The sequence below is a fragment of the Nyctibius grandis genome, chromosome 3 (genome assembly GCF_013368605.1).
Source record: "Nyctibius grandis isolate bNycGra1 chromosome 3, bNycGra1.pri, whole genome shotgun sequence".
NCBI lineage: Eukaryota > Metazoa > Chordata > Aves > Nyctibiiformes > Nyctibiidae > Nyctibius > Nyctibius grandis.
The window spans coordinates 88,034,840-88,060,293 of NC_090660.1; the positions used below are offsets into that span (position 1 = coordinate 88,034,840).

Sequence of the window (25,454 nt, forward strand, 5' to 3'; positions counted from 1 at the left end):
TGTTCCATCACAACTTGTCATTGTGCAATATGGTTATGGGTTGTCTTGATAGTAGAGAGAAGGCTAGCTGAAAAATAGATAGGGCTAGCTGAAAACCAAAGGACTATTTGCCAAATGTGAACAGAGTGAGTCCTCTTGTGATCCATGCTGCAGAATATGTTGCATATCTGATACTTCTCTTAATATGCAGGAGGAGGAGTGTCTGCCAGAAGACAGGGAAAGTACGTCACCATCTCTTTCTTTCCCACATCTCTTCATCCCTCGTGCTAATTTAAATTTTCTCCTTTATCCTGAATAAGTGTTGAGCTTTGCTAAACAAAACTTACATTTCATTACATTTTGTGATAATTGTTCTGTTGGTAATTTGAAGGTTGATTAGTTTTTTGTTACCTGTGATTACAAACAGGCACTCTTAAGTGCTGCTTTAGTGCCAGTCTGCCACTCTAGTCAAGAATAATTTGGATACTTTCTCTAGTAATTGAAAGTAACTGTTGACGGACAGGTAATCAAGCTGATGGATGGACCTAATACATGTTCTCTCCTGGTAGATGGTACCAACAAACAAAGGTCCATGCATTGCTCTATGGCAGGGCTCTTCAGTTAATTACCATTTGTTGTTAATCAATTACATACAACCAGCACATATAGTCTCCATTGACTTGTAACAGGGGTGATCGTTATTTTGCATAGCATACTGCTCCCTTAATCCCTGGGCTCTTGACAGAAGACGCAGTCTCGTTTCTGATCCTCTCCCGATTCAATCTGAATGGTGATGGAGTAGAAGCTGTAGTGCTCAAACAGGGCTTGGGTAATACCTCTCAAAATCTTCTGGCTGTCTGCTGTGTCGGCTATAGATAGCAAGTAGAAAATAATAAAATTTCATACAATATAATACTTTAATTAAGAAGAGTAAGTGATTACTGACAGAAACTATTTGCAAACAGCCTGGCAACTTCTAAAAAGAAGCTTGTTTTGAGAAGTGTTTCTTGTCCTTTTTATCCTCCTTTCAGGAACTTGCATGTCAGCAAAAGTTTGTTCCTTCAAATGTGGTCGGAATATGCAATTTTGGCAAGAGCTGAGCTAAGTTTAAGCACCAAAGAAATTCAGTTTGGCAGACGAGTGGAGGAAAGCAGGAATACTTAATAAAGATTAGTTCATCCAGTCAGGGAGTAGCAACAGTGCCCACTGATTCGGATGGCTGATAGACCCACTCTTTTTGGGAAGCGGGGACTCCCTGAAGGACTTTGCCTCTGAACCCATTCCTGGCCAAACACAGATGGAAGTTTTCTCTTAAATAAACCTTAAATGTACAAAGCAAACTGATGAACAAGAAAATTGATTGGGGTAGTGGACAATTTGTCAACAGGGATATGGACTACCTTTTAAAAAATATTTTTAAAGATGAACCATTCCCCTGGAGTTACCTCTATGCTCCAAACTACGTTTTAAAGAGTGTTTTACAGCTGGAGATGGATCAGGAATGCAGATTTGCCCTGTAAGTTTTACTTACAGGGATCAACAGTTTTCAAGTTTGACAAATCCACTCCAAAATCTATTTGATATTGTGAGAAAAATCCAGCCTGAGTCTAATTCTTCTAATTTATTTAAAATATCCAAAATTAGTTTTAGGCAAAGTAGCGGTCCCTGTTGTTTTGGCAAGATTTCTGGGAGGAGGATTTGAAAACTTTTTTGCTGTTCGTATTTTTCCAACAAAATGATGACATTTGTTTTAACAAGCAACAGATATACAGTCATTGTATCCCAATCAGGAGGGACTGACTTTTACTAGGCAGCAGCTGAATACTTACTCCTTGTTTACAGAAATTTACTGACCTGTGGCAACATGAGCAGAAAGAATAGTTTGATTCATTGTCAGAGACCAAAGCTGAAGGTTGTGAACAGACTCCACTTTCTCAACTGCTAAAATTCTTGCTTTCACTGCATCATAAGCAAGTCCTTTTGTTGTTCCTTAAAAAAAGAAATTGGGGAAAAAACATATTTTGAAGAGAGAAGAATGATGATCATTAAAGGAAAATGCATCATAACCGTTATTCAGTTAGATGAATAATTTTTATAAAAATATTCAATGCTTTGGAAAGCCTGTCTATTTCAAAATTCACTGTGAAATTTAATCCTATCCCTTGTTTTATACTTCTCCATAGAAGAATGAGACTCATCCATGTATTAGGAAATACTCAGAGGGTCTGGTTTACATAGGGAAGTGAGATGTTTAGCCAGATCATGTCACAGTTTTGCACCAGCAGCTTTTGTGAGTGCAGATTTTATGCCATCACCTGAGCACCTCTGAGGGATTCTGTCCTCAATACATTTACACAATAGAGAAGCATCTGTTTAGCAGAGAGGGGAAGGCAAACACAAACATTAAAATGGTTTGACTCAGGAATCTTAGAAGAGATGAGATCCCAGGTCTAGTTAATGAGTAGATCAGTGCTTGTTTTCCTAGATGAGCCTTCTTACAAAAGATGATGATGGGGTTATTTGGCCTGGAGAAGAGAAGGCTCCGGGGAGACCTTATAGCAGCCTTCCACTACTTTAAGGAGGCCTACAGGAAAGATGGGGACTATTCATCAGCAAGTGTAGTGATACGATGAGGCGTAACAGCTTTAAACTGAAAGAGGGTAGATTTAGATTAGACATCAGGAAGAAATTCTTTACTGTGAGGGCGGTGAGACACTGGAACCAGTTGCCCAGAGGTGTGGATGCCCCCTCCCTGGCAGTGTTCAAGGCCAGGTAGGATGGGGCTTTGAGGAACCTGGTTTAGTGGGAGGTGTCCTTGCCCATGGCAGGGGGGTTGGAACTAGATGATCTTTAAGGTCCCTTCCAACCCAAACCATTCTGTGAGTCTATGATTCTATGATGACCCTCATTCAGAGTGAGGACAGTTGTGATAGGGTGAGTTGCAACATGAAATTCAGAGTTTAATCTAAATCCAAATTTGACCAAGGAATTTACCTACTCCAGATCTTCCCTGGAGTGAGACATGGGAGTTTGGAAATACACCTCTATGCCCACCTGAACAGCTATGCTCATCATGCTTCACTTGGATGAGTAAACTGAAAAGTATTTTTAATGCCACCAGTTATGAAGTATAATAATGATAAGCACAGTATTGGTTAATTGTCTTTCATACCATAACTGATAATTATTTGTAATCGTTAATGACCTCAGTATTGTATGCTTTGTCCTATCCATTTATTACAAGAACGGTATGGAGTACTGACTTAGTAGAATATGATGCTGACATGCACATGCTCTTTAGAGAAAACCATGGACAGTCAGTGGCTGCATGACACAGTCAGTCACAGGCATGGGCTTCTCCACTGCTGGGCTGACACCCCGGGACAGGCTGGGTTCACAGGGTAAGAGCCACCTCCAATACCAGCTTCAATATCGAATTTTGCTTTAGCAAATTCTTAGGAGGCTACTTAGGAGTAGGAGACTGGCTTCAGAGACCTCCCCAGAAAGACAGCGTAAAAGGGCTTGCTGCGGAGGGGAACAGAGCACTGCCATTTTTTGCATGTCAGCACAAGCTGGGAATCACTGCTCTGAGAAAGAGACCCCTAAGTGTCAGGGGCTCCCAGGCCTTCCTGGTAGTTTGATTTTTTTCAGTAATCAAGAGGTCTTCTGATTTTTTGGCAGTCAAGATACAGTCAATTGCTGCACTCTGTCTAGGTACACTTCTACACAAATGTATCTCTATCTCAAAATCACTGAATGCAAACCAACCCTAGAATGAAGCTTTACTGTAAAACAATATTGGAAATTTTCACACTGGGTAACTCATATCCATTAAAAACCTACACAGTTAGAGCTACTTTTCCCTTTAATCCTTATGTCTTCATAGTTGAGAAAGAGATTGCATTATATTATTCAGTGTAAGGAAGGCAAAACCATGCATGTATGACTGCTCAAGTCATTTGGCCTTGCAAATCAAATGTTCAGGCTCATAGCTGACAGGATTAAATATTGCTAAGCCTGGTTCTTCTTGCTGCTGATGTGCTGAGGATTGTATATTCCCTTGCACCTGAACAGGACTGGAAAACTCTATTGGCTTGCTTTCCTGGACTGGCGTAGCTAAAAATCTTTTAAACTTCTGCCCCTTGCACTCAGCCTATTTCACAGATACAGTTCAAAGCACAGGCTTTTTCTTTTCTTTGGTCTTTTTTTTTGGCAAAGTCTTGTATTTCACATGGGTAAGGGAATTACACAATGAACAAAGCGAGTAGACATCTCATAGGCCAAAGGGGTGATAAAAAGCAATGCTGCACATGCGACAAACAAAAGCAACTTAATTTTAGGAATACATTGGGAAGCTCATTAGCAAAACATCAGTACACAGATTTTTATGAAAACTGGCATATGTATAAATCTTCTAGTGCAATGGTAGAAAACAGTTGTGATTAAAATTGTAATTAGGATTAAAGTACGATCAGAGTTACGAGAATATTGGAAACTGATACAGAAGTGTGCTATTATACTTATGTCAACGAGTATAAGTGTTATGGAGAAAAGGAGAGAAAAAAACAAAATATAACTGTATTGATTCTGGAATCAGGTCCTACCTTCCATTAACACAATCAAAATATCCTTTAAAATGGTGATGGTGGTTGCCAAAACAAAGATGGAAAACACAAATGTGCAGATTGGGTCAGCTATTTTGTATTCTGGCTAGAAAAATATGAACACATCACTTTGTTAATGTCATTACTGTTGGTTATTGCCATTTTTAATTAGTTAATGTCAAAGAATAATATATTCCGTTCATGTAGTACAGAATCAGTGCTGACCTCCTTTGCCAGTTAGGGAGCCGCAGCACAGGGAATGAAGGCATTACAGACAAAGAAAGAGACATGGAAGTATCCTCCTTGCAGTTGAAACACCAAGAAGCAAGTGTTACACTCTCAACAGTCATTTCAATTCCCAAGAATAACTGTCTTTGACTAAATTACAATGTATGCCATTAAGACAGAGAAAATATTTACATATTACCTATTACCAGTATGAAAATAACTGTTATGCTTAACTACAAGGAACTAAGAAGTGAACTAACAAAACCAACCTTAAAGAAGATGATAAGTGCACTAATTAGCACACTAATACTCTGGAAGAGATCTCCAACGGTGTGCACAAGGGCTGCCCGGAGACTGGCATTGCTCAGAACTGGCTTCTCCGGAGAGGCTGACATGTGTTCCCTGGCTTGTGCCCCATGGCTGTGCCCGTGGCCGGTCTGGTGCAGAATCAGGCTTAGTCTGCAAGAGATGTAAAGCTGCAAATGTCAGTGGGGTTATTGCATGTCTAAAAGCAGTGATGCCACTCACATCATCACCACTCTCACTTCCAAATGCTAAACAGTAAAATCAGACACATTAGGTTAAAATACAGAGGGGCTGAGCAGATAATTCCTAGGTGTTTCAGTGTTTTGCATACAAACAAGGAAGTCTCTGAACAGGGGAATTAATGGGGCCTCCTTTTCTATAGAGTTCTTGAATATTCTGACATCTAAAAAAAGTGAGATGGATATTAATCTTTTCCTGGAGTTTGTGCATTCATAATTTCCCTTTCCAGTGTGGCAGCTAGGAGGAGAGCGACTGCAGCCTTCAATGAGAAGCAGGATCTCTCTTCTCAACCCCGTTCCATATTCTCATGAAACTCAAACAATATTTTTGAGGCCAATATCTCTCTATCATTTTTAATTGAAATATAGCAGTAGATACAAGGTTCAAAAGTTATATAGAGAGGCAAACAAAGTAACTTACAGGGTGTTGGCAAGCACGGCACAAGCAGAGGTGATGAGCATCACCGTAGTATCAATATCATAATCAGGGTGTAGCAGCCTCATGCTAGCCAAATATGTCAACACACCAGTCACCATCCAAACGATTATCATAGACATCAAAGCACCTAGAATTTCTAGGAATTAAAACAATCTGATTTTAACAGGAGTTGTAACTGAAATGCAAGAAGTTTTAAGAGATTGGTGTTAATGGTTCTAGGTTTGTGAGCTTTATAGACAGGAGAGTTACTTCTTGTGTGTTGGCAGCCTTGATGCTCACAGACAATGGGCCAAAACCGTTTCTGGTCATAGCAAATCTGGTGGCTGCCCAGGGCAGCCCTATGCATATGGTGGCCTAACCCTGTTCTACTTGCTTTTACTTTTGTCCCCTTTCCAGTGTTGAGTTCATGCAGCATTTGGAAAAGTCGGGGTGATGAAAAAGATTGTTTGGGGAGTTTTGGGAGCAGCAAAAGGAGCTGTAAAGGTAAGGAAGGATAAAAAAGCAATTCTTTCACACCTTAAGTAGTTGCCAGGACAGTGTGAGGACCCCAGGAAAAAGCTCTTCTTCCCCAAAAAGATTATCATCTTGGTCACGGGAGCAGAGGGAAGGAGAGAGGCATGGCTCACCCAAACCCACTGGCAGACATAATCCCCCTACAACAGCCTCCCTCATTTCTGCACACCTCTCATCACTTCACACTTCAGAAGAGCAGTGACAGCCCTCAACAAGGTCCTGCCAGCAAAACCTCTCCTTTCTCTCTCCTGGGACTCATCCTGCCAATGCCATAAAATCATTTTTGTGCCACCAGTGGTGATGAGGACAAAAGAAGTTATTTTTTCCCTGGGGCAGCAAAATTTAATTTTGTCTCTATTGGCTTTGACTTGGGCTCAAATAAATGCAGTCCCCAAGGCCACCTTTTATTGCACTGCCATAAGCAAGGTCCAGGGATGTTTGTATGAATGCGCAACATGTTTTTAATAGGATGTGGGACTAGTAATTGCCATGTGTCTTGAATGGGTAAATGTGGCACTTTATGAGCACAATACCAAGGAAAATGAAAGTTCACAGTAAAGTGAAAGGCAGTAGATAGCCAGAAAGAGCAAAGCACTTGCACAGACCTCCACTGCCAGTTCATGAAAGCAGCTGAAACTCAGCTTATGATTTTGAATATATTTTTATGAGGGTCACAGCTTTTGCAGCAGTCCAAGCTTCAGATGCTTATCAAAATAACCATTTTGTCTAAAACTGACAAATAACAAATGAAAGTGCACTGACAGGGAAATCTAGTTTTGCTTAAAAGTAGATAGAAAGAAGCTAAATAAAGCATACCTGGTGTTTATATTTTCTGCAAGTTACAGGTTTAAACCCTACAAACTTGGCCCAACTGAAGGTGTTGATGGCTGTGCTATCACTGGCATGAAAGGAGCCAACAGCTTTTGGGAACACCTGCATGAGTGTCTATGTGCGTATGTGCATATACTCCACAACTGAATATGTTAGAGGTCATCTTTACCTACACAGGTGAAAATACATATAACTTTTCAGTGTAGCATGTTAGCAAAAGTTTAGCTAAGCTTACAGACCAGTTCAGTAGTACTAAATGCTTTACTCAATATGTTCTCAGTTAAATTTCTTCAAAACCACAAGCACTAACAGAGTACAATAGTATAATACAATAGTATAAGACTGCTTGGAAAGCTCTGGATCATACCAGAGATAAAGAAATCGAAGAGAGCTCTCTGACCTGGAAGTAGGTCTGGTTCATACTATCAGTCTCATTCAATATTGTGCTTCTAGCTGTGTTGTTGAAAGTAGCTGCACACTCAAAGGATTGTGTTGAGCTGCTGTCTTGACTGATTCTGCTGCCTGATTCTGGCTTAGAAGACAGGAGGCATTCAGATGGTTCCTGCAAACCTGAGCCCAGTCATATACAGTCTTTACATGACAAATCCTATCTATCAGTCTGAGAAAAACAGTGAAAAATCAGCTTCCAGTGTCACGGAGGGCTGCAGCTGCAAGACTTTGGTAGTCAGCGCACAGGGACTCTGCCACCCACCTTACCGCCCTCAGCTACTCTATTAAGGCACCCACCTGCATATTAAACCGGAAATATAGCTGGGAAAATAAACAAGAAACAGGATAACTATCATGGAATGCAATTAAATAGGCACTGACATTTGATGCAGGGCTCTCTTTGCTACCAGGGTAAAAAGGCAATAAATGATGGAGTTTGAAGTTCTGCATTGCAATGACAAAAAAATAAAAAATCTAACACAGACTGAGAGTGAAGTTACATACAATGATTGAACCTGTCTACATCTGCTCGTGAGCAAGACAGAAGTCTCACTTTCACTTTCATTTCTTCCCAGGCTAAGGGAGCATACACACAAAAAGTAATTATGGATCAACTGGTGGTAAGTAGCAGCTTGCTAAGGTTGCAAAATTCAGCTGTGTGTTGGCAACATAACACCAGCCATGCTTCAGTCATGCTAAACCTCAACCAGCAGCCTGTTTCCAGCAGTGTTGGTAGAATATACTTAGGGAGTAATATAAAGACAGGACGAGTATGGCATATGTCTTCTCTGGTACATTCTGCAGCTACAGGCAACCTTAGCCTGCAGACTTCCTGAGTCAGAAGCTGCTTTGGGACCTTCATATTGAACATCCTTGAAGCATTTATCATGAGTCCTCAGTTCAGGTGCATAGGTGTTTAGAGCCATTTGAGATACACTGACACCTCAGTCCTCCTCACGCTTCAGTCACTGAGAGAAGTTGCTGTTATCTCAGACAAAGCTAGCACCAGCCCAAAACTATATTAAATAATAAACTGAAAGACACATTTGTAGATAAGAGATGACTGTGCTTTTTGCTTCTTTGAAACTCACTATCTTGCTCTGTCTGTCATGTGTCCTGGGGGCTTTGAGAACATTAGTGTGCTGTCTCTAAATATCTGCAGACCTGTGTTGGACATCAGCACATTTTCCAGTGCCTGGCTGTGATGATTTCCCTTTCCCACTCCACATGTTCATACTGTGACACTTCTGCTACCTGCTCGGTACCACCCAAAAGTTAACTGCTTGGTGGGAGATTTGGAGGCAAGCCACAGCGAGAAGAGGCTGATCAGGAAGCTTGTCAGGTCCACCAGGATGTGTGCCGCATCGGTGATTACCGCCAGGCTCCCAGCGATCTGCCCACCTGTGTGAAACACACATCTGTATCACGGCTCTGATCAGAAGTTTGAGTCGACCAGATCAAACTTGAGACCTGCTTTGTTGTGTATCAAAGGGGACATTCAGTTTTCATTGATCATAGACATGTCTTAAAACTCTTCAAAGATAATTTCATTTGTACCTCATTCATGCAGTGAAAGTATGTAATAGAAAGAAGGTAATTTTCTTTGTCCTAGAGAGAGTCCTAAGGACAGTAAGAGTGATATATTAGTGCTGTGGTTTTATTACTATTAAACTGTTTTACTGTGACTATTTTAGTATCAGATTTCTTGGTGAAAAGCAGTATTAGGGATCACATTTCCAGTATCCTCCCACTGTCTCTTCACAGATCACTGATATTTTTGTGTATGTACAAAAACTCAGAGACTTAGTTTATGGGATTAATTCTCTATTTGTTATAGGAAAATACGCATGTTCTTCCTGAGTTTTGGACGGCTAGATGCATGACTGTTTATTTGTCACAGGCAACACTAAAAAGGGAGTAAAAGGAAAGGTCCCAGTAGAAGAGCTGTGATAAACGACCGACCATTTTGATGAAGGCATAGAGAAAAATGTTCTGTTTGCAGGACTAATCTATCATTTTGTATCTGTAATGCATGATTTAATTTTGCTGCTAGAGCTGGAAAAATGTGGCTGAATGTCATTTTAATTTGCGGGGTTTTGGTTTCATGTGAATTCTGAAAAAAAAGAACCCAAGCCATTTTAGGCTATCTGAAACCACATTTCTTTTCCCCAGTAAGCCAAATATTATTTTGCCAAATTCTTTTAACCATGTCTCAGGGCTAAAGGCAAATCCAAAGAAACTGAAAGATTTCTCTAAACTACTCCAGCTGCCGGTGGCTGCAGGAAAAGACAAGGATCACAGGCAGGAAGCTGTCCTGCCAACTTGCTATAGCAGGGGAATCTTTTCATCAGAGTGGAAACACGGAAGAATGGAAATGTGAAATAATAGAGCCAAAACATCTAGTTTCTGCATTCAGCAATATAACTTCCATCCTTCTTCAGTCATTCAATTTATTTCAGCTCACCTGTTTTTCCCGACCACAACCCACATGAATCCTGAAAAACATTGTAAAAGGCCTCATTCAAACCTTTGGCAAGATACCACTGCCAAAGGGACATGTAGGCACATCTTTTGTTTTCTTTTAGATAGAAAGTCTTCATGCCCGCAGGATAGACTGTCTGTTTAATTTCCTCCTATATGCAGATTTTAGATTAGAATACCTAATACTGTATGGTTTGTCACCACAGGAGAAGAATGCATATTGCACATATAGGGCATACATTACTTTTTTTCTGTTGCCTTCCTATACATCCCATTTACAGCTGCCTGAAAGTTGCTTCCCAAAAGGGAGCAGGCATGACTGCAGAATTTGGGAGCATCTCATTCCTTGCAGTAAAATGAAAAATTCAACAGAATGGGGATTTCCCAGAAGATGAGCAGATGTAAATGCACATATATTATTTGGTCATGACACAGCTCCTAGACTTTCACTGTTTGCAGAGGGGTTTCCTAAGTGGGTAGTAATTTTGCACAGCAGAGGGAAGCAGGCTTGTCTGGCAGCGCACAGATGTTAACGACCAAGGCATCAGCTATCTTTCAGCAAACAAATATGTAGAGCACAAGCTGCCTGCAAAACCCTATTGCATTGCAGATACTGTATTTCCATGTTCTGTGCGACAGCATTACCAAATCTTTCTTCTAGCCTGCCATCTTTGAAAAATATTGGCAAATTATTATTTTATGTATTGCTGGGATAGCTAATGCCTTGTGTGAGTTTCTGAGATCTCAGTCTGCTTATCTTAGCACCCTGGTCAAATCTTTATATTCCTTTTTGACATGATGATACATGCTGGGTTTGTCTCTCATTCTAGTGCCCAAATGGAAATAAAGTACTTTTTGAAATCCACATTTGGTCCTTAGCCACTAAAAATCCTTGGAAAGTACTTTTATATCAGGAATGTACATAGGGTGTCATCAGTTTGACTGATATCTCCAAATCTATGGAGATTGTGATGGATCTATATTAGAAGAAGATAATTGTCTTTCGGAGACAGTTGGTGTATCAGGCTCAGCCAACAGTGCCCCTTTTGGGAGATCAGTAAGGGCCAGCACAGATGGTTTGAGCAAAAACACCACAGGAAAGATCTAGGGATTCAAAGAAGTGCAACTTTTCAACCTCTTTGAGAGTGATGCAGCTTTGTTTCTTCTGTTTAGCATAATAACGTCCATGGAAGCTGTTTGCCCTTAAGAGAAGAAGGAAGGTGAACATATTCTTTATTTTCAAGAGTAAAGCCTGTGTAATAGATATAGGCTTTTATTGCTTTGTATCAATACTCCCAACAAGTGGCCTTTATGACTTGTTACCTACAATGAATGTTTATAACTTTGTATACCACAAAGCAGTAGAAATTGTCAGTCACTCAGTGGTCAATCATCAGCCATAGGCAGTCTAGCCTAACGATTAAAAAAATTAAATCTATGGTTCATAATTACAAAAATCTCCATAGACTCCTGTCTGTAACTGCAGTTAATAACTGGTTTGTCAAAGTTTAATGGTCTGAAGCAAAATGGTCTTCAAGCTTGTTACTTAAGCTGTCACTGCAAAAAAAGCTGTATGATTCATTAAGCAAATTGAAACATTTAGTTAACATATCATCTGTCCTTCCAATTATCCTCTAGCATTGCGGCATTCACCAGACTGAAGACTACTGATTACATGGTTTTATTAATAATGCATTACTTCTGGCACTGGGAATTACTGCATGGAGATTAGTGGTGTGCACTGGTTTTCATGGGAGAAATGCACATGACCTACAAACAACGGGGCTTCATGCAGATGAAGCGCATGGAAGGGAAGAGTTGGAGAAGTCCCTGCTGGGTTTGGCAGCCAGGGGAGAAGGCAGAAACGCAGCAGCTCTTTCAGTGCCTCCACTTCTCACCTGTGGGGAAGACAAAACCTTTCTATTTCATTTTCTTGGGGCTCCGGAGATGCTGAAGCTGGGAAAATACAGGTTTCAGAGGCCTTCCTGGCTGATTTTTGTTACATCCCCTGGGGCACCTGTGGCAAAAGTCTGTGGGATTCCTCATGCTTTACCTACCTCACCTCACTGCGGAGAAGGGGAAATTAAAAAGCTAGGAACAGATGCCGTGCAGAGCAGATCAGTGGGACAAAACGAAAGCTAATGCTCTATGAGTGAGCCAAATATTATGTTGGATACTGTAGGATGGGTCCAGAAGTGAAAGCTAATTAGACAGGGGAATAATCTTCCATTGATCCAGAGACACACCAGCAGGCCATCTGAAAAGATAAACGTGCCCTGGTATAAATACATTGACTTAACTGAAGAAAAGCAGATGGTGAATCTGGCCCTGGATTTCCCTGGATTTTGTAAAGACTGCTGCATTTAATATCATATCCTGCTACTAGCAGCCTTCATCAGTGCTGAAGTCTCATTGGCCTGGATAAACATGTAAAATCTTTTAATCTTTTCAAAAAAAATGTAACCCAATTTATTAGAAACCTTTTGTGACATGATGCTAAGACATGCTAGCCACTTTTAGCTGAGCTTAAAGATTTAGGAGAACAGTTCAGACCATTAACTGGTCTTTGTATACCTGCCCAGATGCAATTCTTAAATGAATATATGAACATATTTTGATAATTTCACTTAAAAAACCCCACAATTCTTTTAAAGACTGGGGAGAAAGGAGACTTATTTTATCCCAAGTGGGTTCACCTCTGTGCATCATGGGTCCCTGCAGTCAGAGTGCATACAAAAGGGCATGAATACAGCTGTGCTGGGCACCAGGCTGAACTCTCTTTGAGCAAACATACTCCCCTGTAATCTCAGCAATCACGAAGAAGATGCAAATAACTGATGCTACACAGAGCTTCCTCCTGGCTTGATGCTGCTCCCTTTTTCTGTTCTCATAGGCCTGTGAGTAGCCGTGACAGTGATACACTGGATTAGCTTCAGTATCTTCTGCTTCCTGCTGCTGCCTCTCTTCATTTAAATTCTTCCGATGCCAGCTCATCCTTCGGGATTGAAAGAAACAGAAGGTTAAAAAAGAAAAACCTTGATTATTTGGGCATCTAGTCCTGCAGCCTCAGAAACTACGTAATTAATGCTTTTGAAAGATAAAAGCAGCTTTGGGAACAGCGGAGCAGGTCATAGAAGACGCTTGCTCACCAAGCAGGGCTCTGCAGGAGGGAGGTGCACATGAAATGACTGCTCTGGCTGTGTGTCCCAGCTCTTTGGGCTCTCCTACATCATTTAGCAGTTTATGAAGCACAGGGTGACTTTCTTAGGCTGTGTATTTTATGCATGCCATATGATTTTCAAAAAGTTGTACCTCATGCAAATAGTAACCAAATTCAGCATAGCATGGAGACAATTCTACAGAAAATTTCAGTTTTTTTATTGACAAAAGCTTTGTCAGGAAGACTATTAAAAAGAAATCTTCTCTTTCTCAAATATAATTGACTAAAGATATTTCTCTCCTCTCTTTGCATGCAGAACTATTTTATCTCAAATTTCCACATTTATACAAAAACGATCAATCTTCCAGCAGGGCCTGAGCATAGAAAATATTAGCCAAAACACTTTCAAAGGCACTTAAAAAATCAAATAAATCAATTCTCCATAGTACGCTGACCCTTTTGTGCCATTGATTTCATAGAAGGGCAAGAAGTTCAGCAGAAGTGGCTCTTTGAGCATCGCTCCATCACAAGGTGATTTCCCAGCCAGATCTGATCTGCCACAAACCTCAGTGTTGACCTTCTCAGGGCTCCTGCATAGGAAATATGGGATAGGATAGAGAGGTCTGGGGCCGAGCATATTGCATTGCATCTCTGGGAGCTCCTGGATGACCATGACATCTGGTGCTTTCACTAGAGCAGCCCAGAGACTCCCCCAGTTTATTCCAGGAGGCCCCAAGGTGGTTTGGTAAGCAAGGACGTTCCCTCCTCCTTATCTCTCAACTGAGAAGAGACCAAATGGCAAAAAAAAACCACTAAACCCTGTCCCAGGAGCCTTGACTGAAAACCGTTATGTCTCTCCAAATACAACATTTGTTGCCACAGCTGCTGCTATCGTGATACACCCATTGGTAAAACATCCTCTGCTGTGTACTGAGACTTGTGGGAGTGCACTGTGGCATCAAAAGGCAAATTCTGCCCAGATGCATGTACATAACATGTATATAACCATCTGTTACAGCTATTTGAGATCTGTGTGTGCAGGGCTGTAGTCCAGAAGCCTAGCTGGGCTCGCAGCAAACTCCACTGCTGTTTCCAAGTTGGAAATTAGCCTGGGGGCATGATGTAGGTCTGGGCTTAGCTGCCCCCAGTAATAACAGCCTCTTTTCCCCATTCTGAATAAGGACTTCCCTTTGGGACCAGGAAGAATTGTTTCTTCAGTTGCAGGAAGGAGACCTGTGCTCAGGGAAGGAAAAGTTGAGGAAAAACTTCTTTACTTTGAGGGTGACAAAGCACTGGAACAGGCTGCCCAGGGAGGCTGTAGAGTCTCCTTCTCTGGAGATATTCAAAACCTGCCTGGATGCGACCCTGTGCAACATACTCTGGGTGAACTTGCTGTGGCAGGGGGTTGGACTAGATGATCTCCAGAGGTCCCTTCCAACTCCAACCATTCTGTGATTCTGTAATTCTGTGAAGTACATGGATCTTGGCAACTTTCTGTAGTGTTTCTGCACTGTTTATGGAAGTGTCAACATGCCTAAAATCTTGCTGGGAAGAAATCATGCAGGTGGTTGCCAATCTGCAACTGATGTCAAGAAAAAAATGGCACTGAAATCACAAGCTTTTTCCAGCTGCCTTTTTGGGCAGCCTGAGGGGGCTGCAGTTGCTCAGCGGGTCTGAAATCCTGCCAGGTGCCCCGCAGCCCTCACCCACCGATGGGTGAGAGGCAAAGGCAGACAGAGAGCTGTGGATGCCTTGACCCCTCCTTGTGTTCATCAGCACCACTGGAGGTACTGGAGAAAGGAGAAGAGCTGACCCACCTTGGCAGCCAAGCCCTGCAACTGTAGATAAATAGCGTGGTTTTGGTTTTGTAAATATTATTGAGATGTTCCAAGGATGCAACATGTTCCCCTGAGTCAGCTTGTTTCCCAGCCAGGTTAGCATGTGGTCTCTGTTTGCTCAGAGGGGGCGACCGTTTCCCCCTGTATGTGAGGAGCTTGCGTGAAAGAGCAACTGGTCAGATTTAATGCCTGATGCCTGGAGACAGTGAATTTTCTTAGTCCTTTTGTCAGTGTTTTCCATTATTTTCCCCACAACAACAAATAAATGGGAGCTGGGGTGTCTGGGGAATGGGCTGCCCATCTGGCAGCCAGGGTCCCCGCTAGCCAGTCCTTCTCCAGTCCTTTAGTTTTACATTCGTCAGGCTCCTTATGTGCACCGTGTCACTTATGTATAATATTTTCCTGATGAATTAGACTCAGAAGGTACCACAAATTGATTCCTTCCAGATGGCTGGATAAAATACTGTAGTTCTCTCACTCTCCCCTGGAGATCAGGGCATGCAAGTTTTTCTTTCTTGTGATCCCTCTCTGGAGTTAACTTCCAATGCTTTTCCTATAGTTTGCATGTAAAATTGATTTCCCTTTAACTCAACTTTCATCAGCTGGCATTGAACGTTAAAATCATCTTAATGACATGAGTCATGATCAGCTCAACAGCCTGTCAGGGCAGGGATGCCAAAAATACCCCTGCAGATTTCTGAGCCACCAAATCCTTTCCTTGCTGTTAAGAAAAATAGGTCGCTTTGTGATCCCCCTCCCTTTTTTAATCTTCAAGTCTCTCCATCAGCTAACCAAACCTCAGAGTATCGCTGAGGGGTAGGAAAGCACTGCCCACAGATCTTGTTGAACAGATGCAAAGGCAAACAGAGACAGCGTAAACCCACAAATGTCACATTTTTCTGTCTAAAGGGTACCTAAATAAAAGTGGCCCGGTTGTCAGAGGTGGTGAGCATTCGCTGCTCCCTTTGAACTCGCAGAGCAGCATCTGGCCTGATGAGTTAGGAAGACTCCTGCCAGCTCCTGTGCGTAACCATTATTTTTTTATTCCAAGAGCAGCCTGCCCCTAATTAAAAGAATCTAAGAGACAGTTTTATAAATGCGTGAATCAAAAGCTTAAGGTGCAGAGATCAGCTCAGTCAAACCATAAACCCCTTCTGAGTGTGTTAGAGCAAGACGTAGCCTTTGAGCATCAGATCTCTGCACCAGCACACTGCAAGCAGAGTCCCAGATTAAAAAATAATCTTTTCCCCATTTCAAATTCTCTTTCCCTTGTAAAAAAGATAGTCGGGGGAACATCACAGAAAGGCTCCTACTGAGTCATGCCTGGAAGGGGGGAAGGAGAAGATATTAATACATATTGCAGATTCCATACAAATCATTAGCAAGAGCTCTTGATTGCAACTTCCTTTTGTTTATTTTCACTTGATCTCTTGGGTGCCTTGATCTGCAGGCTGACAGGAATAATTGCCGTCCTCCTAGACCATTATGAGATCCCCAGTCAAAAGAGCAAAATGTGGAATCACTGCACTTCCCACAGGAGATCGTCTCCTTCACAAGGGAAAATAGTAATTTTTGGTGCCTGAAAGGATAATGAAACTGCCTTCAGAGAAACACTTATCAAAGCCATAGTCGCATCCCTTATGCTGGCACCACTCCGATTTCAACTGATGTACCAATCTTGAATATTTCCAAGTCATTTAAGACCCTGTTTATAGCCTGGATGTCCAGATTCTCCTTTTCCTTATTGTGGGCACAAAACGAAGGCAAATATTTATATATTTGCATACATTTAGATGCCTACTAGATGGGAATTTGTTCTATGGTTATTTTATTTAGTCTCATTTTGAGGGCCTGGCCATGTATGCATAAATTTCCTTCTGCATAACAGTACAACAATAGCTGCACTGAGTTAGACCAAAGGTGCATGTAGCCAAGTATCCAAACTCCATTACGAGCATGAGGAGATACATAAGGGCAAAGTACAAGAAAGGAACACATCCAGAGTGCTACTGCTCACCGGTTGCACAAATCTGGAGGCTGGGAGGTGGTTGAACCAGAGCTTGTGTCTAATAGCCGTTTATAGATCTTTCTTCCATGAACCTGGCTGACTTGAAAGTGGAGAGTTTCACAGTTTAATTATGATTTGTGTAGCAATAATGCATCCTTTGTTACTCTTAAGCTGTCTGCCTGATGCTTTAATTCGTTCTTGTATTGTTAGAAATAATGAATGACCATTCCCTGTTTACCTTCATCACATCATTCATGATTTTATGTATCATTGTTATTGCCCTGAACCATCAATTTCCTAAGCTAGTGTCCTAATTATTTAATTTCTGTTTTACACCTGTTACTATCTCAGTTCTAATTTTCTTTCTGAGATGAAGTGGGTATAATGGAGATGGCGTATGACCAGTACTGGGCAGACACCGTCCTTCCTACAGGGTTGTAATATCACCTAACATGAGGGCAAAAACAATGGGATGGGTTTTGCTGAGTCCCCTACAATGCTGCATGCTCCTGGAGCTAGCTGGCAAGCTGTACAGTACAAGTACAAAGGAGACATATCCACAGGGCTCACAGCAAAACCCCTTCAGAAGTCACAAGAAACACCTAAAGTTTTCCTGAGCATTGACGTCTGCAAAGCACAAGGGGTGGTGAAAAGCCGTTATTTGGTGACGACTCTCTGATCCCGTAAGAGTTTTCATATTGGCAGAAAAAGAAGAAAATATTCCCTACATGCTCATTATAGAAAATCAACCTCTACCTGAAGAAATCATCTCCCAGGCTCACTTCAAACTTTTTGTGTACTGGTATGAGCCTGGCAGACGGGAATCAATCACAAGCCTAAGGCTTCACTGATAGATAGGATTAACTACAGGTCACATTAATGGCCTGTGTTAAATACTTTTACATGAAGACAAGCCCTAAGGTTATTACATCTTTCCTGCTTTCAGCATTGGCTCCCCTTTATTTTTCTTGTCTCTTCTCTCAGAGACAAAATAAAAACAAAAGACTTGAGAATAGAAGCCTTGAGTTTCACTTGTGTGATGGTATTCACAGAATCACAGAACCACAGAATGTTAGGGATTGGAAGGGACCTCGAAAGATCATCTAGTCCAATCCCCCTGCCGGAGCAGGATTACCTAGACCATATCACACAGGAACCTGTCCAGGTGGGTTTTGAATGTCTCCAGAGAAGGAGACTCCACAACCTCTCTGGGCAGCCTGTTCCAGTGTTCAGTTACCCTCACTGTAAAGAAGTTTTTCCTCATATTTATGTGGAACCTCCTGTGTTCCAGCTTGCACCCGTTGCCCCTTGTCCTGTCAAGGGATATCACTGAGAAGAGCCTGGCTCCATCCTCATGACACTTGCCCTTTACATATTTATAAACATTAATGAGGTCACCCCTCAGTCTCCTCTTCTCTAAGCTAAAGAGACCCAGCTCCCTCAGCCTCTCCTCATAAGGGAGATGTTCCACCCCCTTAATCATCTTCGTGGCTCTGCACTGGACTCTCTCTAGCAGTTCCCTGTCCTTCTTGAACTGAGGGGCCCAGAACTGGACACAATATTCCAGATGCGGCCTCACCAGGGCAGAGTAGAGGGGGAGGAGAACCTATCTCGACCTGCTAACCACACCCCTTCTAATACACCCCAGGATGCCATTGGCCTTCTTGGCCACAAGGGCACATTGCTGGCTCATGGTCATCCTGCTGTCCACTAGGACCCCCAGGTCCCTTTCCCCTACGCTGCTCTCCAACAGGTCTGTCCCCAACTTGTACTCATACATGGGGTTGTTCTTGCCCAGATGCAGGACTCTACACTTGCCCTTGTTATATTTCATTAAGTTTCTCCCCGCCCAACTCTCCAGCCTGTCCAGGTCCCTCTGAATGGCTGCGCAGCCTTCCGGCACATCAGCCACTCCTCCCAGTTTTGTGTCATCAGCGAACTTGCTGACAGTGCACTCTATTCCCTCATCCAAGTCATTAATGAATATATTGAATAGTACTGGTCCCAGTACCGACCCTTGAGGGACTCCGCTAGACACAGGCCTCCAACTGAACTCTGACCCATTGACCACCGCTCTCTGGCTTCTTTCCTTCAGCCAGTTCACAATCCACCTCACTACCTGATCATCCAGACCACACTTCCTCAGTTTAGCTGCGAGGATGCTGTGGGAGACCGTGTCAAACGCTTTACTGAAATCGAGATAGACCACATCCACAGCTTTACCATCATCGATCCACCGGGTTATGTCCTCATAAAAGGCTATCAAGTTGGTTAAGCATGACTTCCCCTTGGTGAAGCCATGTTGAGTGCCCCTAATGATCCCCCTATCCTTGATGTGCCTAGAGACAGCATCAAGAACAAGCTGCTCCATCACCTTTCCGGGGATGGAGGTGAGGCTGACCGGTCTATAGTTACCCGGGTCCTCCTTCTTGCCCTTTTTGAAGACTGGAGTGACATTCGCTTTCCTCCAGTCCTCAGGCACCTCTCCCGTTGCCCACGACTTAGCAAAGATGATGGAGAGTGGCCTAGCAATGACTTCCGCCAGCTCCCTCAGCACCCGCGGGTGCATCCCATCAGGGCCTATGGATTTATGGACGTCCAGATTGCTTAATTGGTCCCTGACCCAGCCCTCATCTACCAAGACAGATTCCTCCTCTATCCTGACTTCTTCCGGGGCCTCAGGGGTCCGGGGCTCCTCAGGACAGCCTCCAGCAGTATAGACAGAGGCAAAGAAGGCATTCAGTAACTCCGCCTTCTTTTTATCCTCTGTCTCCAGGACCCCCACCTCATTCATCAGTGGGCCTACATTGCCTCTAGTGTTGGCTTTACCTGCAATGTATTTGAAGAAGCCCTTTCTGTTGTCCTTGACCTCTCTTGCAAGGTTTAATTCCAAGGAGGCCTTAGCTTTCCTAGTTGCCTCCCTACATCCTCTGACAACAGACTTCTATTCCTCCCAAGTGGCCAGCCCCTCCTTCCATGATCTGTACACCCTCTTCTTCCACTTGAATTTGCCCAGCAGTTCCCTGTTTAACCATGCAGGTCTCCTGGTACCCTTTCTTGACTTCCTACCTGCTGGGATGCTCTGATCTTGAGCTCGGAAGAAGCAGTCCTTGAATGCTAACCAACTATCTTGAGCCCCCTTACCTTCTAGTACCCTGTCCCATGGGATTTCCCCTAGCAATTGCTTGAAAAGGCCAAAGTTGGCCCTCCTGAAGTCCAGGGTTGCGATTCTGCTAGCTATTCTGTTCCTGCCACATGAGATCCTGAACTCCACCATCTCATGGTCACTACAACCAAGGCTGCCCTCAACCTTCACCTCTTCAACCAGACCCTCCTTGTTAGTGAGGATAAGATCCAGCAGCGCTCCTCTCCTAGTTGGCTCATCCACCATTTGCATCAGAAAGTTATCATCAATGCACTGGAGGAACCTCCTGGACTGAGGATAGCTGGCTGAGTAGGCCTCCCAGCAAATATCAGGGTAGTTGAAATCCCCCATGACAACCAGGCCCTGTAATTGCGAGACTGCTCTCAGCTGCCTGTAGAAGGCCTCATCACCCTCCTCATCCTGATCCGGTGGCCTGTAATAGACACCCACAACAGTATCACCCCTGCCAGCCTGCCCCTTAATTCGCACCCACAAACTCTCAACTCGCTCCTGATCCGCCCCTGGACAGAACTCAATACATTCTAGCTGCTCACTCACATAAAGAGCAACTCCTCCACCTCTCCTTAGTGGCCTGTCTTTCCTGAACAAGACATAGCCATCCATGACCACATTCCAGTCATGCGAGGTGTCCCACCAAGTCTCTGTAATTGCCACTAAATCATAGCCCCCCGACCAAACATGGATTTCTAACTCCTCCTGTTTATTCCCCATGCTGCGTGCATTGGTGTACAGGCATTTGAGGGAGCGAGCTGAGCACACCGATTTCACCCCAGGGGGATGGGAGGCCCAGGGGGAGGATTCAAAATCCCACTATAATGACATATAAAGGACATGATCAGAAATCCATAAATCCATGCTGGATGAAGGCAAAATCTAGTTCACAGTGTAGCTGGTACAATCTAATGCAAAGCCACTGATTTATGAAGCAAGATATTGAATATTTCTGGTCAATATTACACTGATCTGTTGACAGCAAGAAATAAAATCATCTGGCCTGTCTTCTTTCATGGAAACTTCAGGAATTTGGTCAAGACATTCCCTAGTCTTTGATAAATGGTTATGTAGATCACTAGATAGGTGATAACAAATAAAAAAATAACGTAACGAGATTGATCGTCGGGAGAATTTATACTCTCCCACCACCACCATTGACTGTAAAAAGACCATAGAAAACTATCTCAGACACCTAATTCAGACTAAGTTAAAGAGAGACGATATGAATCTCACTTGATATGCCTTACAGACAACATTTTTGCATAAGGCAGGGACTTCTGAGTGCTCAGCTTCAGACTCTGTTATGATTATTGTTCATACCCTTCCTGGAGGCTGGTGAGAAGTGATGTCCTGTCCTGGGACCAGTCCTTTGTAATATTTTTGTCCATTACCTGAAGGAGGAGGTGGAGTGCACCCTGATCAAGTTGACAGATACTGGCAACCTGGGGGTGCAGCTGATGATACACTGAAGGGACAGACTGCCATAGGCAGGCTGGAGGAAAAGGCCAACAGGAGCCTTACGAAATTCATCAAGGATGAATGCAAAGTCCTGCACCTGGAACGGACTTCTGAGACATCTAGAATATAGTGTCCAGTTTTGGAGTCCCCAGCACAGGAGAGATCAGTAAACTGGCACAGGTTCAGCAGAGGGCCACCAGTATGGTTGAAGGCTGGAGCACTTGCCCTGAGGGAAATGGACTTGTCCAGCCTAGAAAAGAAGTGGCTCAGGGGCACCTAACAGCAACCTGCCAATATTTTTAAGGAGGTTATTGAGAAGGTGGAGCTTTATTGCATGGAGAAAGGGTGAGGACAAGGGTCAGAAAATGAAACAAGAGAGGTTCAGACTGAATATAAGGAAAATAAATTGACTGTGAGGATAATTCAATATTGGAGCAGATTGCCCAGATAGGTCATGCAGTCTCCATCCTGACAGATTTTTTTCAAGACTAGACCAGATAAAGCCCTGTGCAACCTTGTTTGATCTCTTGACTGACCCCACTTTGAGCAGGAGGTTGGACCAGAGACCTCCTGAGTTCCCTTCCAACCTGAATTATCCTACAAGCCTACAGCTCACCTGTTTTTCAGAGAGCTCAGTTAAAGCCCACCCCCCTTGTAAGCATTTCAGGTTTGGCATGGGAGACCTCAATGCATCCAAACCCACTAGTGACTACAGACCCTCTTGGCATGTACAAAACACTCTCCCCTACAGTCTTGCGTACAGGGAACAGGGCCTATATTCAGACTTCATACTCACATGGTTAAGATAAAAACAGTTTTGTTCCCTGTGTATTGCAATAATGGCATTTATTAAAAAGCAAGAGGCTGGGGAATGGCAAAGAAATAGGCAATCTGTGTGCAAAATAAATTCTGTTGAAAGCATTAGAGCTGTTCATTAAGCCTGCACACAGGGAATGGAAAAATGTGGTAATTTATACCACAGGCTAAGATGAGCTTATTGCTACTGATCGGCTTAAGACACCTGAAGCTGTGCACACAGATGGCCCGTGCAAGCCTGAGCCCGGCAGGCTGCATCCCCCTGCCATGCTGGCTCCCCGGGTCACTGGGCTGCGAGGGGGAGCAGGGCGAGGGCTGCCCCGGAGCTGCCAGCTCTTCCAAACAGGAGGGAGACCCTGGCTCTCAGCCTTCATTTCTGGTTATTGCAGGGACGGAGTAATTAGACTGTGCAGTTAATAAAACTTCACCTGGCAAGAAAAGCTGAGAGGAGGGGCAGCACAGATGCCGCATGCCTGGAAGACAAGTCTTCCTCTTCCCGGTGAGCTGTGTTATCACCGCCAGAACTCAGCCATCTCAGGACCTTTGCTGTGGAGCCCTCCTGGGACTGGCCCTCAGGCTTTGGAGCTGTTAGGCATATCTGCGGCAATCAGCCCAACAATTGCAATTGTTGCAGCGATTCGCCCCAACCAACTTCAATCCTCAATTAAGAAATAATTATCAGAAAGAAATCGACTCTTCCAGAAGGTGAGTCAGCTCTCAGATGGGAGAATGAATTGCTGGAGATTCTTTCGCCCAGTGTGCACCCTACGTCTCTTCTCACTGGGGATATCTCCTGTTCCTGGTGACCCAGGGAAAATGAGGGCCTCCTCACAAGGCAGCCTACGAACTATCCCTGTCTCAGGGCACCCCTTCCCGCACTGTGTAAAGGGTTCATTCAAAGATGTCCTTGCACCCAGAGGTGGCAAGGGGCCAAAGGACCTCAACTGCTGAAGCTGTGCCCACAAAATTGCAAACTACCAAAAAAGCTCTGAGTTCTTCAGTAACTAAAATGAATTGCAGAATCATATGGGATAATATTAAAATATAAATATTACCACAAAAGTAATTTTGGACAGTGTCATGTATATTTATGGAGCCATGTAATAATATTTAAATAATAACCCAGACACTCAAATGACTAAAATATGATGGCAGTGACCCCAGTACAAGAACAGGGAGAGACAGATTTCCATTTGAACTGACAGTGGTTACGCCAAGTTTCTGTCCCACGCATTTTAAGAGAGCCAAGCAATAAATAACCTGAAAACTAATGAGATAATGGAAATGTCAAGAGGTGCTAAGCTGTAACTGAGCAGCTATTTTCTTTTAAAAATATTTGCTGGTCTGAGTCAAGAGAAAGAATGAAAATAAGTTCAACTGCAAACCTATTTTGTGATAGACATTTATATTCATTTTTTAACCCAAGCTACAGCATATCATATGTTTTCAGAGGGTCTTTCTTCACTCAAGCAAGCATTTACTCACAGGACCTCTGGCACATGAGAGGTACATCAGCTTCAAGTCTGATAGACAATCCACATGAATAAAGTCTTGCAGGATTAAGTCCTTAACAGCATCACATTTCTTTCACACCAAATAGATTATTTAGCCATTCAAGCATTAAGGAGCCTTGAATCAAACATGGTGTCAATAGCACTATTATAATTCAGCCTAAAATTACAGAGTAATCCATGAGGTTTTGCATCCTACAATAAATCTACTAAGCTTATAAACTACATAGCAGGAGACACTTGCTTCAACAGTAGATTGGTTCAATCCATCACAGATGCAGACACATCAGGCTACCGTCTAGTACACGCATCAAACATTTAATAGCAAAGTTTGGAAAGGAAAAAAATAAAACAAAATATTTTGAAAGTAGTGAAAGATTTTCCCAGCACGCACTGTGAAACTCCCCGTACTTAGACTTCAGCAGCTCGTTGGCAGATCAGACATCTCATATTGCTCTCAAAGACAAAGCAATGGCAGTGAAGGAAACAGAATTGGGTTACCTGTCTAGGGCCAAGGAGTACTTCTTGTTGTCCCTCTCACCCACAAGGCAAACTCTTTCAAGATCCTTGTTGGCAGCCATGAGGAAAGTCAGTGGGGTTTTGCTTGGGTTTTTTCCCCCTTAAACTCTCCTTTCTCTTTTGGAAGTGGATGCGGGCAAAAATGTCCTCCCGACTTACACAGAAATCTCTGCCAAATATTTTTAAATTAAAAGGTTTTAGTAATCTTCTCAGTAAACCCACTGGGAGAGAAAGCTGCTTTCCTCGTGCTGGTGGCGTCACTAACACGCCAAACAGCAGCTTGCTGAGTGTGTCAGATTGGGGGTTTTGGGCCTCCCCCTCTGTTTTTTCTTTTTCCCCTCCATGTTTGGTGCTGTGATACGCTCTTCGGTCACGTGGCGGGTGCGTGCGCTCCCACTCGCTGGCTCAGGGTCAAGCGCAGCGGTGCACACACCGACGCACACGCAGGCGCTCACACGGGAATGCTGAAAAGGGAGAAGGCAGGTGATTAAAACAGCCCAATTTGCCTGGAAACATTCAAACCGCTGTTTGCCTTTCTGCTTGCTCAGCTTGGGAGGAAAGTACATCTCCCTCACCCCAGCTCGGCGCAAGCCTCTTTAATCTCAGTGATCTCTCTAAAGACTTATTTCTACCCCTGGCACATTTGCTCCTAATGGTTCGAAACAGAAGAGATGGCTTATTGTTGCTGTTTGCAACACAGGTTACTGAAATCTTAATTTCACCAGGAAGGGCTGCAGGTTGTTATTCCTGCTTCATTCAGTTTTTTAGTTCTGTCGACAGCTGCAGTCCCTGGAGCAGAGGAGAGGAGAAGACCCCCAGCCTCACCCCTCTCACAGCCTGGCCTCAGGCACGCTCTTTGGTGATAATGGGAAATTTTGCACTGGCCCTGTCTGTTTTACCATATTCTCAGCAGA

The 25,454-nt window shown here is 43.3% G+C and overlaps 1 protein-coding gene across 1 annotated transcript; it reads right to left on the reverse strand.

Moving 5' to 3' along the window:
* Positions 1-702: 702 nt before the first annotated feature.
* Positions 703-24,602, reverse strand: SLC30A8 (solute carrier family 30 member 8). Its single transcript, XM_068396959.1, has 8 exons — positions 24,523-24,602; positions 12,861-13,065; positions 8,844-8,982; positions 5,778-5,931; positions 5,081-5,270; positions 4,584-4,689; positions 1,834-1,968; positions 703-848 (listed from the first exon to the last, which is right to left on the reverse strand). The coding sequence occupies exons 1-8, from the start codon at positions 24,600-24,602 to the stop codon at positions 703-705; spliced, it is 1,155 nt and encodes a 384-aa protein (XP_068253060.1).
* Positions 24,603-25,454: the final 852 nt, after the last annotated feature.